The sequence below is a fragment of the Cololabis saira genome, chromosome 1 (assembly GCF_033807715.1).
Source record: "Cololabis saira isolate AMF1-May2022 chromosome 1, fColSai1.1, whole genome shotgun sequence".
NCBI lineage: Eukaryota > Metazoa > Chordata > Actinopteri > Beloniformes > Belonidae > Cololabis > Cololabis saira.
Genome location: NC_084587.1, coordinates 12,121,547 through 12,135,235, shown reverse-complemented (window position 1 = coordinate 12,135,235; position 13,689 = coordinate 12,121,547). Strand labels below are relative to the sequence as shown.

Here is a 13,689-nt window from a genome sequence, read left to right as displayed (position 1 = left end):
AGAAAGAAAGAAAGAAAGAAAGAAAGAAAGAAAGAAAGAAAGAAAAATTCCAGTTGATGACGTTTTTGTGTAACAAACATGGCGGATCTGAGAGCGAGATAGATTTCTAGTTACAAAGGTGGAGTTGAATTGGTATTTTTTTATCGTCATTTTTATTGTTATCGGCATAAATGCCAGAAATTATCGTGATAAATTTTTTAGTCCATACCGCCCATCCCTACTGCTCAGATGTAAAATCACGATGGGAACTCCAGATATTAAATATGATTTATTTTCCAGATGAGGATCAGTTAAACCTGATCAACTGAAATGATCCCAGATAATAATACTGCCACCACGGACGAACGCAGCGGGCGCCGGGGATGATGCGGCTTCATCCACCTCCCTCTCTCCCTGGAACAAGTTAACCCTCCACTTATCAGAACATATCCCTCTTTTTTTTCCTGAATCCAATTATTATGTTTCCAATTCTCATTGATGAGTAATCAGAATACAGTATCTCAAGATCACTTTATTCTGTGGTTGGAAAAGCTCTTCTTTATCGATTCAACATTTGCTTTGAGCATCATGTAAATACTCCTTTAAATATTCAACTTTAGTTTGTGTCATTTTAAATTGTGGACTGTTTATTTTTATTCTTCTATTTTATGAATCTGAATCTTTCTTTTATTTCGGCTTGTACACACTTTTTTACAAAACAAGATGAAAAGGTAAAATAAACATTTCTTTTGCCGAAAAGGTGTAGGCTGAAGCCGTAGCTTATAGTGCCGACCCTTTTTATCTTGTGATCAGCTTAAATATGAGACATTAGCTTTACTTTAGTGGAAACAAACAATACATAAAGAAGACAAAAATAAGTAAGACAAACTATAAAATTGACGTTTCACTTTCTAGAATGTTTTTGATAATAAACTTCATAATTATAGTGTTTTATATTTATTTACAGTATTTTCTTTAAAAATTTCCTTAAACTTGAAGATAGAACTGCACATTTTTAGGTTGTTATCACAACTATTCCAAATTTCTCTAGCCTGAATTGATGTACATCTCTTTTTAATATTAGTTCTTGCTGTCGTCATCTCAAACATGAGTTTCCCCCTCAGGTCATAGCGGGTTTCTTTTATTTGGAACAGGTCCTTATTACTTGATATTTTGCACCATGGGTCAGAGAACCCTGTAATTTAATTTGTGCTGTATGTCGAACATATAGTATATCTAGGGTTGCCACCCGTCCCGTAAAATACGGAATTGTCCTTTATTTGAGAAAAAAATGTTGCGTCCCGTATTGAACTAATACGGGACACGATTTGTACCGTATTTTCATTAACTTTTACACCATATTCTAGTTGAATTATTGAAATAAGTTAACTTTTACACCATTTTCTAGTTGAATTATTGAAATAAATTAACTTTTACACCATATTCTAGTTGAATTATTGAAATAAATTAACTTTTACACCATATTCTAGTTGAATTATTGAAATAAATTAACTTTTACACCATATTCTTCACCTGTAGGCTATATTATACATCTGGGCTGATGTGGACATACGTAGCATAGGAGGATATTTCAGTTGCTAGTATGGTTGTCTGTCTGTACAGTCATGCAAGTTCAATGCTATTAAAGCACTTTAAACTTTAAATCAAAGCATTTAGTTTTTTCATATAAAATAAACACATTTTTATTCAGTTTAGAAGTTTTGGGGCTTTTTTTTTGGCTCCTGCGCTGCTGAAATCAGGGCGTCCCTTATTTCTATTTCTGAAAGGTGGCAACCCTAAGTATATCTGATAATAAAGCTTGGAACTTGAAACTTGAAAAACTTAAAATTTTCATTAATATGTTTGAACAATTTTCAATCACTACTTTTTTTCAGAGATGACGGTTCACCTTTTTATCCACCTCACACATTTCTTAACCCTATTTTCATAATTTCAGCCATCCCACGACTCCCTTTGACCAGACAGAAGTTTTCCACCATCGCAGGATGGATCTCCGGACAAGCTGCTGTTCTCACTAACGGAGCTGTCCGCGGTACTAGTCGGAGTTAAGTAGAACATTTTCAGTGTTTAACTATTTGATTGATTAAAGTTGGTCTCGGCCAGGCAGCAAATAGCTACTGAAAATGTTATTTTTATACCGATGCAACAGTACTATCATATGTGAGAGAATATTGACGTGCGTTTCTGCCAGTGGCCGTCCACCGTTCCCGTCCCGTGTTCATTAATCCGACTGTCCGCGAGGCGTTCAATCAGCCTCAGAATCTCTGATCAATGTGAACGGTAAAAGCTTGCCCTGTGAAGTCAAATGAGGATTAATTATTGAATAAAGATGTGGATTTCTTTTTTTCCTGTTCTGTAATAGGCCCAAAAAGCAAAACAGGGAGCTTCAGAGGAAGAGGAGGAAGAAGGATGCTTTCATTTTCAGATGGCTGTGGGTTAAGATAAAGATAAAAGGAAATCTCATTATAAGTGCTAAACTAATATCTCTGTTCAGTTTGTGCTTTAAGCTTTTATTGGCTGTCAAAACAAATTCTGTCTTTCCTCAGGGAGAGTGTGTAATGTGAATATTAGTGCACAAATTTGTACAAATTTAATTCAACAAATAAACCAAAGTTAAATGTTCTTTTTTTTTTAACAGATTGCCAGAAACTCATTTGAGAGCTATTTCAAGGTTCCTCATTGTGTTTCTAAGCAGAAGAAACAATAATAGGTAGCGTCTTCACACCTCACACCAGCAACGGTTTCCAAGCGTTATTACTGTCCATCCTAAGTTTGGATCACTTTCTGACTCTTGGTTTTTTCATTTTTTTTATTTCTGCTAAGAAACTAAGTGAAACCAGATCGACGGCATAACCTTTTTTTCTGGGTTTTTAGGAGGGAGAGTGTTGATTGAGGTGATAACGTATGGAGCTAGAACAATATTTCCGCTGTTTCTCATCATCAGTTGCTGCATCTGCAGGACTAAGACCTCTCCAGTCTCACGACGGCTCTGGTTGAACGGCCTGACAAACGCGCTGTTTTCTTTACCGAGATCACAAGAAAAGCAGAGCAGTGATCTCCTCTCCATCCTGTGTTGCTGTCTTGCTTATTTATCTTTATTCCACCAACTCGAAATATTAATCACTTTTCTAAGCGAACGGCGCTAACGCAATTCAAACAGCAGGTGTATCCGCCCCTTTAATCTGATTGGTTTACGAGTAAGTCGTGTTTTATCCACTGCTCTGCGTCCCCCACGTGGGGTGCGCTCTTATGATTGGCTGAAACAAAGGAAGACATCTGATTGGTTGTGAAAATACGTGTTAAAAAAAACGTATTTGTGGATCGAGTCACGTCAGAGGAGTCTCAAAAGTCACACACAAATCCAGCGCAGCTCACAGACAAAAAACGTTTGTAAATCAGGTTATATTTGTGTGTGCATCAAAAATACATTTGTGTATCTTGTCCTACGCACGTGTGAATTGTCCTGTGCATTTGCGGATCGGTGTGTGCATTTGTGAATTTTGTCCTGTGCATTTGTGAAACGGTGTGTGCATTTGCGAATTATGAGACTGTTCTAGCTCCATAATAACGTGAATCAGGCCATAAGCTGCTGCACAGTCCCAGAAACAGCAAGAAATCCAGTTTGAAACGGAAACCTAGATCCCAGCGTTGCGTTGACGGCAGGATAAAACTACATTTTAATGATCCCGCGACTGCCTGTTTGACTTTGTCTCTTTGTCTCTTTCAGTTCTTTAATTCATTTACTTGGAAAACAACCTGACCTCAACCCAGAGGGAGTATTAGCTTCAGAACCCCAGCATAAAAATTCAGAGACTACATAAAAATGCAGAAATATTAAAAGTTCAAGGTCAGTGCAGAGGTGATGATTTGAGGTCATTTTGCAGTCACATGACCTGGTCCTTGAGTCAACCTTGAACTCCTCTGCATACCAGAGAGGGTAAAGTTATGCGGGCCATCCGTCCAACCACTAAAGCTTTAAACCTGGTTTATGATTCTGGCGCCAGCGCCAACTCTGGCGTTTATACTTCTGCGTTATTGTTTGTCAATCTGTAATTACACCCCCAACCACTAGGTGGCAGGGTAGGTTCTTGTTCTGCAGCGTTGTAGCTCGCTGTGCAGTTTCCTTTTGTTTACTTTGTGTCTTAAAGTAAGATTAAGGTCATGTTAAGTAAATGTTGAGCATCAGTGGTCTTTACAGACATTTCAGGAAACTTTCACAGTTCCCGACGAGAAACTCAAAAATGTTTAAAAAAAATCCACCAATCAAATTTATTGTATTCTGCATCGATGCGTAGTTACAGTTACATGCATAGTTTAAGACAGGCTACGTCGTAGCTACATAGAAACCTAACCTATATCATATTTTTGAATATGATGTGAATATGTAAAATAGCCGGCCAAACGGCTATTTTGCAAAATAGCCGGCTAATATGCAAAATAACCGTCAGGGCGGCTAATGTAGAAAAACGGCAGTAGCCGGTTAATGCTGTGGATGTGTCAGACCCGACACTTTTTCGGGGAGTGTAACGTTAGGCTTCTTCAACAGCCATAAACAGCCTTGTCAACAACAAGCATGTGCAGCATATGAGCTTCTTCCATTGGCTGCTACGCACCAACTGCACTGATTGGCGACTGTAAGTGACTGGTTTGAAGCGCAAATTTCATCCATTCAACTGAACTGTAGGCTATTCTGTAGTGTAGTAACTGGACTCTATCTACCAAATGAATTACGTTTGCTTAGTTTATTTTGGTTTCATCAATTTGTGCAAATGGAGGAGGAGAGACCTCATCTCATCATGCGCGTGCTTCGGGTTTGCGCGATTCGGGTTTAGGAGCGCACCTTCCAAGAGAGAGACACAACAACTGTTTGTCTGTTTTGGAGGTGCAAAGAGAAAAGGTGGGAATAAATATTTCCTCACAAAGACGGTCACACTGGATATTTGTGAGTACATTTCCCAGACCTATAAGGCTGGTAGAGGTGAGTGCACTCCACTGCGCTTTGCCACCTCGGTGGCCTCTATTCTGGGGTGCCAATGACGTGACCTGTAGTTTGCATTATTCGTTTTGGAATACTCAATTTAGGAATATACTGCATAGGATTTGGACTCAGAATAATTGCTATAATTGCCACGGCATGCTCCGGTGATGATTAAAAATGTGATGTCCGCGCACCATGACCTTAAAAATGTATGTACTTTGCAAAATAGCCGTTTTTCTACATTAGCCGCCCTGATGGTTATTTTGCACATTAGCCGGCTATTTTACACATTCAATGTTTGGCCGGCTATTTTTGATATTCACCGCCCTGACGGTTATTTTGCATAATAGCCGGCTATTTTGCAAAATAGCCGGTTTTCTACATTAACCGTAACATATATATATATAACACACACACATATACATATATATATATATATATATATATATATATATATATATATATATATTTTTTTTTTTTTTTTTTGTATCCTTCTTTCTGGAAATGTCCGCATTGTGGGATTAATAAAGGAAATCTAATCTAATCTAAGAGTTTAAAGTTTATTGGAAGAAACCATTTGAATCCTGCAATAATGACGGATGAGGTTGAAGTGGAGCTGTTTGACCCTGATGCCCAGCACACTGTAATGTTTGGTGATAACCACAAAGATCATTTAGAAGACACACCTCAAACCCACAGTCAGGCAGGGCAGCAGAAGGGTAATGATTTGGGATTATTCTGCAGTAACAATCACCAGCACCAGTCCTGGGTATACTTTGCAGTCATAGATCCAACCATAAACTCCTCTGCTGGTGGTGAGAGATGGATGAAGCTGAACAGTTACTTCATGTTACTCCTGCTGGAGGTGGATCTACAAGCAACCGAGTCGTGGGGGTACTTAGTGTTGCCAACATGATATTTCATCTAAATAAATAATGGCTATACAGGTATATCTGACTAAGACCCGCTATGACCAGATGTTTTCACACAGGACGTTTTTTCGTACAACTCCACATGTGTCCATACAGCCGACTACAGACCGACTCACTTCAAGATTTCCTTGGAGTAGCCGACGCTGGAGCCTTTTTTGTCGGGCGTCCCGAGGCAGCTGGACTTCAGCAGCGTGTGTGGCCCCCGGTCCAACATCATGGTGGAGGTTGCCGTGGCGATGACAGCCACTGCGTCACGTACCCTGGCCTCGATGTTGTAGTCCCATTCGTCATATGACACAGAGATAAGCCCTGGGAGAGAGGGAGGGAGAGAGAGAGGGAGAGAGGAAGGGTATGAAGGAAAGGAGGTGGAGAAAGACAGAATAGAGTGAGAAAAAAAGGTGGGTGCAAAAATAGCAAGCAAGGAGCCGTGAAAAATAGCATTTTATAGCAATAATAAAAAGGCAATAGAGCATTTAGAAAGAGAAGCAAAATTAAAAGTGCAATTACACCTCAGGAATACTATAATAGATATGATATAATAGAAAATTAAAACGCAGACTCCGAAGCACAACGATGCCAGTTAAAAATTATGAAAGAAAAGCTGAATGAGAGCATTAGTCTATAACCAGGGCTGCACATAAGTGGGCCGCCAGAGCGCATGCGCCGTCAAAATCCACAGTGCGCTGTCAATCTTGTGCTGCGAAGCGCTTTTGCGTACCAACAGCTGGGGCTCATATTATTGGTTGTGGCTAGACCAGAATACTAATATTAAAACATCTATTGGGAGAGCTTTTCCCCAGAACTGCCCCTCAAAGTTGGTACTGGCCAATCACAGCGCGTCCTTACTCCCCCTCCATGCTCGTTGGGCAGGAAGAGAGGTAAGGATCAGCTTTACTGAACAAACCCCGACACGTCTCGTCAAAATGTCCAAGAAGCAAGTGCTATTAAGTAATTATTTTGGCGTTCCACCACCACCAACTACCTACGTTCGCGCTCCCGCGTATCCTACCCCGTAAGCTCTGCGTTGGTGCAACGCGGAACCATAAATCAGCCAGTGTCCGTCACTGCGTGCAGCAGTTTCCTGCAGCAGCAAGACGCTGCTCTCTGATTATGGCTCACAGTTTATGAAAACCCCAAATAAAAAATAAATTAGAGAATATTTTATGAAATCAATAAACAATTCCATCATCAAAATTATAACAAATAAAGGTTTAACATATCTTGCTTTGCATGTAATAAGACTAGGTAATATATTAGTTTCACCTTTTAAGTTGAATTATTGAAATAGATTAACTTTTACACCATATTCTATTTGAATTATTGAAATAAGTTAACTTTTACACCAAATTCTAGTTGAATTATTGAAATAAATTAACTTTGTAAAGGACCATATTGAGCCATTCATCTTTATAAGTGAATAAATATCGTTTTGCCTATAACTTATTCCTGCATCCCTCTTTTATCGATCCGGCGAGACGGGTCACCGCGTTTTTGGAGCCCCAAGTCACATATCCAGGGGCTCCTCTGAGCACCAGACCAAAATAATTATGTGCAGCCCTGTCTACAACTGTGGTCCCCAGCCACTGTTTTTGTCACAAGTGGCTTTTGGAGGAAGTGACTATCAAATGTCAGTATCCATTTCTTACAGCCAAACCACTGTGCTTTCAGGTCATTTTCCATGAGTGGTTTGGATCGTGTGTTCATATCTGAAGCGTGCGCCGTAAATGAATTGGAAAAAGGCGATCCTGCCTTTTTCAGATAGTCTTGGTGTCAGCCGCTCAAGCAAGAGGAGCTGGAGCAGCGGATGTACCGAGATAAACCGGTGGCAGAGTTACACTGTGAAATGACCTGATGTCCCGCTGAAAAACCTTCAAAACAACATCCGACTCCAGAGAAACCAGAGCGGAGAAACTCCGCCCAGATTTTACTTCGATTGATGGAGTTCGTAAGGTTCAGACATTTACTAAACTACCGTTTAGTAGACGTTAACAGAAATCAGTACAGCTGCCATGTTAAGAGGGTGTTTGGGTGTGAAACATAGTTGATGCAGCTGATCTCCCCGAACACTTAACCCTTGTGCTGTCTCCGGGTCAAGGAAGGAGGAAGAGAAGAAGGGAGGAAAGAAGGAAGGAAGGAAGGAAGAATGAAAAGAAGGAAAGAAAGAAGGAAGGAAGGGAGAAAAGAAGGAAGGAAGGAAGAATGAAAAGAAGGAAAGAAAGAAGGAAGGAAGGGAGAAAAGAAGGATGGAAGGAAGGAAGGGAGAAGGAAGGGAGAAAAGAAGGAAGGGAGGAAAGAAGGAAGGAAGGAAGGAAGGAAGGAAGGGAGAAAAGAAGGAAGGAAGGAAAGAAGGAAGGGAGAAAAGAAGGAAGGAAGGAAGGATGGAAGGAGGGATGGAAGGAAGGAAAGAAAGAAGGAAGGAAGGAAGGGAGAAAGAAAAGAAGGAAAGACAGAAGGAAGGAAGGGAGAAAAGAAGGAAGGAAGGAAGGAAGGCTGGAAGGAAAGAAGGAAGGAAGGAAGGAAGGAAGGAAGAATGAAAAGAAGGAAAGAAAGAAGGAAGGAAGGGAGAAAAGAAGGATGGAAGGAAGGATGGAAGGAAGGAAGGAAGGAAGGAAGGAAGAATGAAAAGAAGGAAAGAAAGAAGGAAGGAAGGGAGAAAAGAAGGATGGAAGGAAGGAAGGAAGGAAGGAAGGAAGGAAGCAAGGGAGAAAGAAGGAAGGAAAGAAAGAAGGAAGGAAGGGAGAAAAGAAGGATGGAAGGAAGGATGGAAGGAAGGAAGGAAGGAAGGAAGAATGAAAAGAAGGAAAGAAAGAAGGAAGGAAGGGAGAAAAGAAGGATGGAAGGAAGGAAGGAAGGAAGGAAGGAAGGAAGGAAGCAAGGGAGAAAGAAGGAAGGGAGAAAAGAAGGAAGGAAGGATGGAAGGAAGGAAGGAAGGAAGGAAGGAAGGAAGGAAGGAAGGAAGGAAGGGAGAAGGAAGGGAGAAAGGAAGGAAGGAAGGAAGGAAGGAAGGAAGGGAGAAGGAAGGGAGAAAAGAAGGAAGGGAGAAAAGAAGGAAGGAAGGATGGAAGGATGGAAGGAAGGATGGAAGGAAGGAAAGAAAGAAGGAAGGAAGGGAGAAAAGAAGGATGGAAGGAAGGAAGGAAGGAAGGAAGGAAGGAAGGAAGGAAGGAAGGGAGAAAAGAAGGATGGAAGGAAGGAAGGAAGGAAGGAAGCAAGGGAGAAAGAAGGAAGGGAGAAAAGAAGGAAGGAAGGATGGAAGGAAGGAAGGAAGGAAGGAAGGAAGGAAGGAAGGAAGGAAGGAAGGAAAGAAGGAAGGCTGGAAGGAAAGAAGGAAGGCTGGAAGGAAAGAAGGAAGGAAGAAAGAAGGAAGGGAGAAAGAAGGAAGGGAGGAAAGAAGGAAGGGAGAAAAGAAGGAAGGAAGGATGGAAGGAAGGAAGGAAGGAAGGAAGGAAGGAAGGAAGGGAGAAAAGAAGGAAGGAAGGAAGGAAGGGAGAAAGAAGGAAGGGAGGAAAGAAGGAAGGGAGAAAAGAAGGAAGGAAGGATGGAAGGAAGGAAGGAAGGAAGAAAGAAGGAAGGGAGAAAGAAGGAAGGGAGGAAAGAAGGAAGGGAGAAAAGAAGGAAGGAAGGAAGGATGGAAGGAAGGAAGGAAGGAAGGAAGGAAGGAAGGAAGGAAGGAAGGAAGGAAGGAAGGGAGAAAAGAAGGAAGGAAGGAAGGAAGGAAAGAAGGAAAGACAGAAGGAAGGAAGGGAGAAAAGAAGGAAGGAAGGAAGGAAGGCTGGAAGGAAAGAAGGAAGGAAGGAAGGAAGGAAGGAAGAATGAAAAGAAGGAAAGAAAGAAGGAAGGAAGGGAGAAAAGAAGGATGGAAGGAAGGATGGAAGGAAGGAAAGAAAGAAGGAAGGAAGGGAGAAAAGAAGGATGGAAGGAAGGAAGGAAGGAAGCAAGGGAGAAAGAAGGAAGGAAGGATGGAAGGAAGGAAGGAAGGAAGGATGGAAGGAAGGAAAGAAAGAAGGAAGGAAGGGAGAAAAGAAGGATGGAAGGAAGGATGGAAGGAAGGAAGGAAGGAAGGAAGAATGAAAAGAAGGAAAGAAAGAAGGAAGGAAGGGAGAAAAGAAGGATGGAAGGAAGGAAGGAAGGAAGGAAGGAAGGAAGCAAGGGAGAAAGAAGGAAGGGAGAAAAGAAGGAAGGGAGGATGGAAGGAAGGAAGGAAGGAAGGAAGGAAGGAAGGAAGGAAGGAAGGAAGGAAGGAAGGGAGAAGGAAGGGAGAAAGGAAGGAAGGAAGGAAGGAAGGAAGGAAGGGAGAAGGAAGGGAGAAAAGAAGGAAGGGAGAAAAGAAGGAAGGAAGGAAGGAAGGATGGAAGGATGGAAGGAAGGATGGAAGGAAGGAAAGAAAGAAGGAAGGAAGGGAGAAAAGAAGGATGGAAGGAAGGAAGGAAGGAAGGAAGGAAGGAAGCAAGGGAGAAAGAAGGAAGGGAGAAAAGAAGGAAGGATGGAAGGAAGGAAGGAAGGAAGGAAGGAAGGAAGGAAGGAAGGAAGGAAGGAAGGAAGGAAGGGAGAAAAGAAGGATGGAAGGAAGGAAGGAAGGAAGGAAGCAAGGGAGAAAGAAGGAAGGGAGAAAAGAAGGAAGGAAGGATGGAAGGAAGGAAGGAAGGAAGGAAGGAAGGAAGGAAGGAAGGAAGGAAGGAAGGAAGGAAGGAAAGAAGGAAGGCTGGAAGGAAAGAAGGAAGGCTGGAAGGAAAGAAGGAAGGAAGAAAGAAGGAAGGGAGAAAGAAGGAAGGGAGGAAAGAAGGAAGGGAGAAAAGAAGGAAGGAAGGATGGAAGGAAGGAAGGAAGGAAGGAAGGAAGGAAGGAAGGAAGGAAGGGAGAAAAGAAGGAAGGAAGGAAGGAAGGGAGAAAGAAGGAAGGGAGGAAAGAAGGAAGGGAGAAAAGAAGGAAGGAAGGATGGAAGGAAGGAAGGAAGGAAGAAAGAAGGAAGGGAGAAAGAAGGAAGGGAGGAAAGAAGGAAGGGAGAAAAGAAGGAAGGAAGGAAGGATGGAAGGAAGGAAGGAAGGAAGGAAGGAAGGAAGGAAGGAAGGAAGGAAGGAAGGAAGGAAGGAAGGAAGGGAGAAAAGAAGGAAGGAAGGAAGGAAGGAAAGAAGGAAGGAAGGCTGGAAGGAAAGAAGGATGAAAGGAAGTAAGGAAGAAAAGAGGAAGGGAGAAGGAAGGAGAGAGCAGGAGGAAAGAAGGACAGGAGAATTAGGTCATTTTGACCCGAAGACAGTACAAGGGTTAAAAGACTTTATCACAAATAAGTATTGCATTTTACAGTTTAGAAAAATATGAGCTGAAAGAGGTTGACCCTGGTCCCGTCTGAGCAGCGTCCAATCACAGCCCTCTAGGGCGGCTGTCCTGTGCCCTGATAAAAACAACTGTTTCATCAACGCACTGACGAGCCGATGATGATCCATCAATGTGAATCCAATTCAATTCATTTCAATTTTATTTATATAGCGTTTATTATAACAGAAGTTGTCTCTAGGTGCTTTCCAGAGACCCAAAACAGGACCCCCGAGCAATTATTACATACATTAAACATAACAAACAATGGCAGGTAAAAATTCCCCCAGCGGGAGAAAAACCTTAAGCCAAACAGTGGCAAGAAAAACTCCCCTATAGAACGGAAGGACCTGGACCAGGACCTGGATCATAAGGGGGGACCCTCCTGCCGGAGACGTCTAAAACATGCATGACTCGACTACCGGGACTGGTTATGGCACTGGATCTGTGAAATAATGCTCCACTTCTACTAAAAAGTGATTAAATCTAAAGTGTGTTTAAACTGCATCTGCATGTCTTCAGTAAACGGTGGAGAAACCAGTGAGAAGAAACCAGTTTTATCTCGAGTAGTTTAGACAGATTTACTCCTTAAAACTCCTTAAAACGATCACAAATCTTTCCACCAATACGAACTGTTTAATCTTCGTTGGCACTTAGGCGTCTTTAGTATTATTTTTCCAGTCGTTCAGCCCATTTAAAGTGATAAAACCTTCCACGGGGTCTCTTGGTATCATTGTGAGAGTCACACTGAACTTGGACGAAAGAAAACAAAGATTTAACGGTCTAAAAAGCTGAGAATAAAAGTCATAGATGAGCCTGATGGAGGTAAACGTTTGACAGTCATCTCCTGTGACTAGACCTGTATTTATAAGGCCCTTGGGATCGTAGCCAACCACCCAGGATGTGATCATAACCCCGGATCCCGCTAGATCAGTGGTCGGCAACCCAAAATGTTGAAAGAGCCATATTGGACCAAAAACAAAAAAAACAAATATGTCTGGAGCCGCAAAAAATGAAAAGTCTTGTATAAGCCTTAGAATGAAGACAACACATGCTGCATGTATCTATATTAGTTAGAACTGGTGGAAGATTTTTTTTTTTCATTATGCACTTCGGGAAAAAAGTCGAAATGTTGAGAAAAAAGTCAAAATGTCGAGAAAAAAGTCGAAATGTCAAGATTAATGTTGAAGTACAATCTTGAGAAAAAAGTCGAAATGTTGAGGAAATAGTCAAAATTTTGTGAAAAAAGTCAAAATGTCGAGAAAAAAGTCGAAATGTTGAGGAAATAGTCAAAATGTCGAGATTAATGTCGAAGTACAATCTCCAGAAAAGTCGAAATGTTGAGAAAAAAGTCAAAATTTCGAGAAAAAAGTTAAAATGTCGAGATTAAAAAGGAAAGGAAAAAGAAAGGAAAAAAAGGGGAAAAAAAGTAAAAAAAAGAAAAGAAGGAAAAAGTAAAAAAAAAAAGGTCAAACATTTTTGAAAAAGCTCCAGGAGCCACTAGGGCGGCGCTAAAGAGCCACATGCGGCTCTGGAGCCGCGTGTTGCTGACCCCTGCGCTAGATGAAGAGGAAATATCTGAAGAGCTGAACTCCAAGGTGAAGGATCATCTCTGGCGGACTGAACCACCCTTCACATTGTGACCAAAAAGCTCCATGGAGGACTCCTCTGTCAGAAAAGGTTGACTTGAATTTGATAAAAATGCTACTGACCAAGACAAGAAGCTTCTGGAAGAATGTCATTTGGACTAACAGGATAAAAATTGAGCTTTTTCACAAGTCACATCAACTTTATGTTCAGAGATGGAAAGATGAAGCCTTCAAAAGGAAGAACAGCTTCCCTGCAGTGAAGCACAGAGGAGGCTTGTTTGGGTTTTTGGGGGTGTGTTGAGGCCTTGAATCAGAGCAGGGTTCGATTAAATCTCAAGACTATCGAGGAATCCTGAAATGCAACATAAAACCCAGGAAACTGGGGTCACCAAACGTATAACCCCCAAAGTTATACATTGGAAAACGTGCCCCAAAAGTCACCAAATTTTGCACGCAAGTCAGGCCTGGTGATAAATTTGATATTTAATGGTTTACATTAATGGGCGTGGCCTAATGTCTCAACAGCGCCCCCTAGAAAACTTTGTGCCTCAAGCCCCACAATACGGTTTGACGTACATGCACGAAAATCGGTACACACCTGTATCATGTTGCAACTTAAAGAAAAGTCTCTTGGCGCCATGGCCGAAACCGAATAGGAAGTCGGCCATTTTTAACATTTTGAATTAATCGTCGTCATTTTGGCGAAATCTATGCCATTTCTTCAGCCGCTTCAGAGCCCGAACCGTAACGTGCACCCAGGTGTGTTATACATCAAAATGCGCGTCTCCCAGGACTGTTACTTAGGTAGGAGCACTGGGTGATAAAATGGGGAAAAAACCGGGATAAAAAAATATAAAAAAAATAAAAAAAATGTGCGTCT

General features: G+C 41.5%; 1 protein-coding gene across 1 annotated transcript in view; it reads right to left on the bottom strand.

Moving 5' to 3' along the window:
* The window catches only part of LOC133460457 (glutamate receptor ionotropic, NMDA 2B-like), a 230,596-nt gene that overhangs the window by 90,173 nt on the left and 126,734 nt on the right, over positions 1 to 13,689 (bottom strand). Inside the window, 1 exon segment of the mRNA XM_061741054.1 lies at positions 6,027 to 6,219. Coding sequence (XP_061597038.1) covers positions 6,027 to 6,219 — 193 coding nt within the window.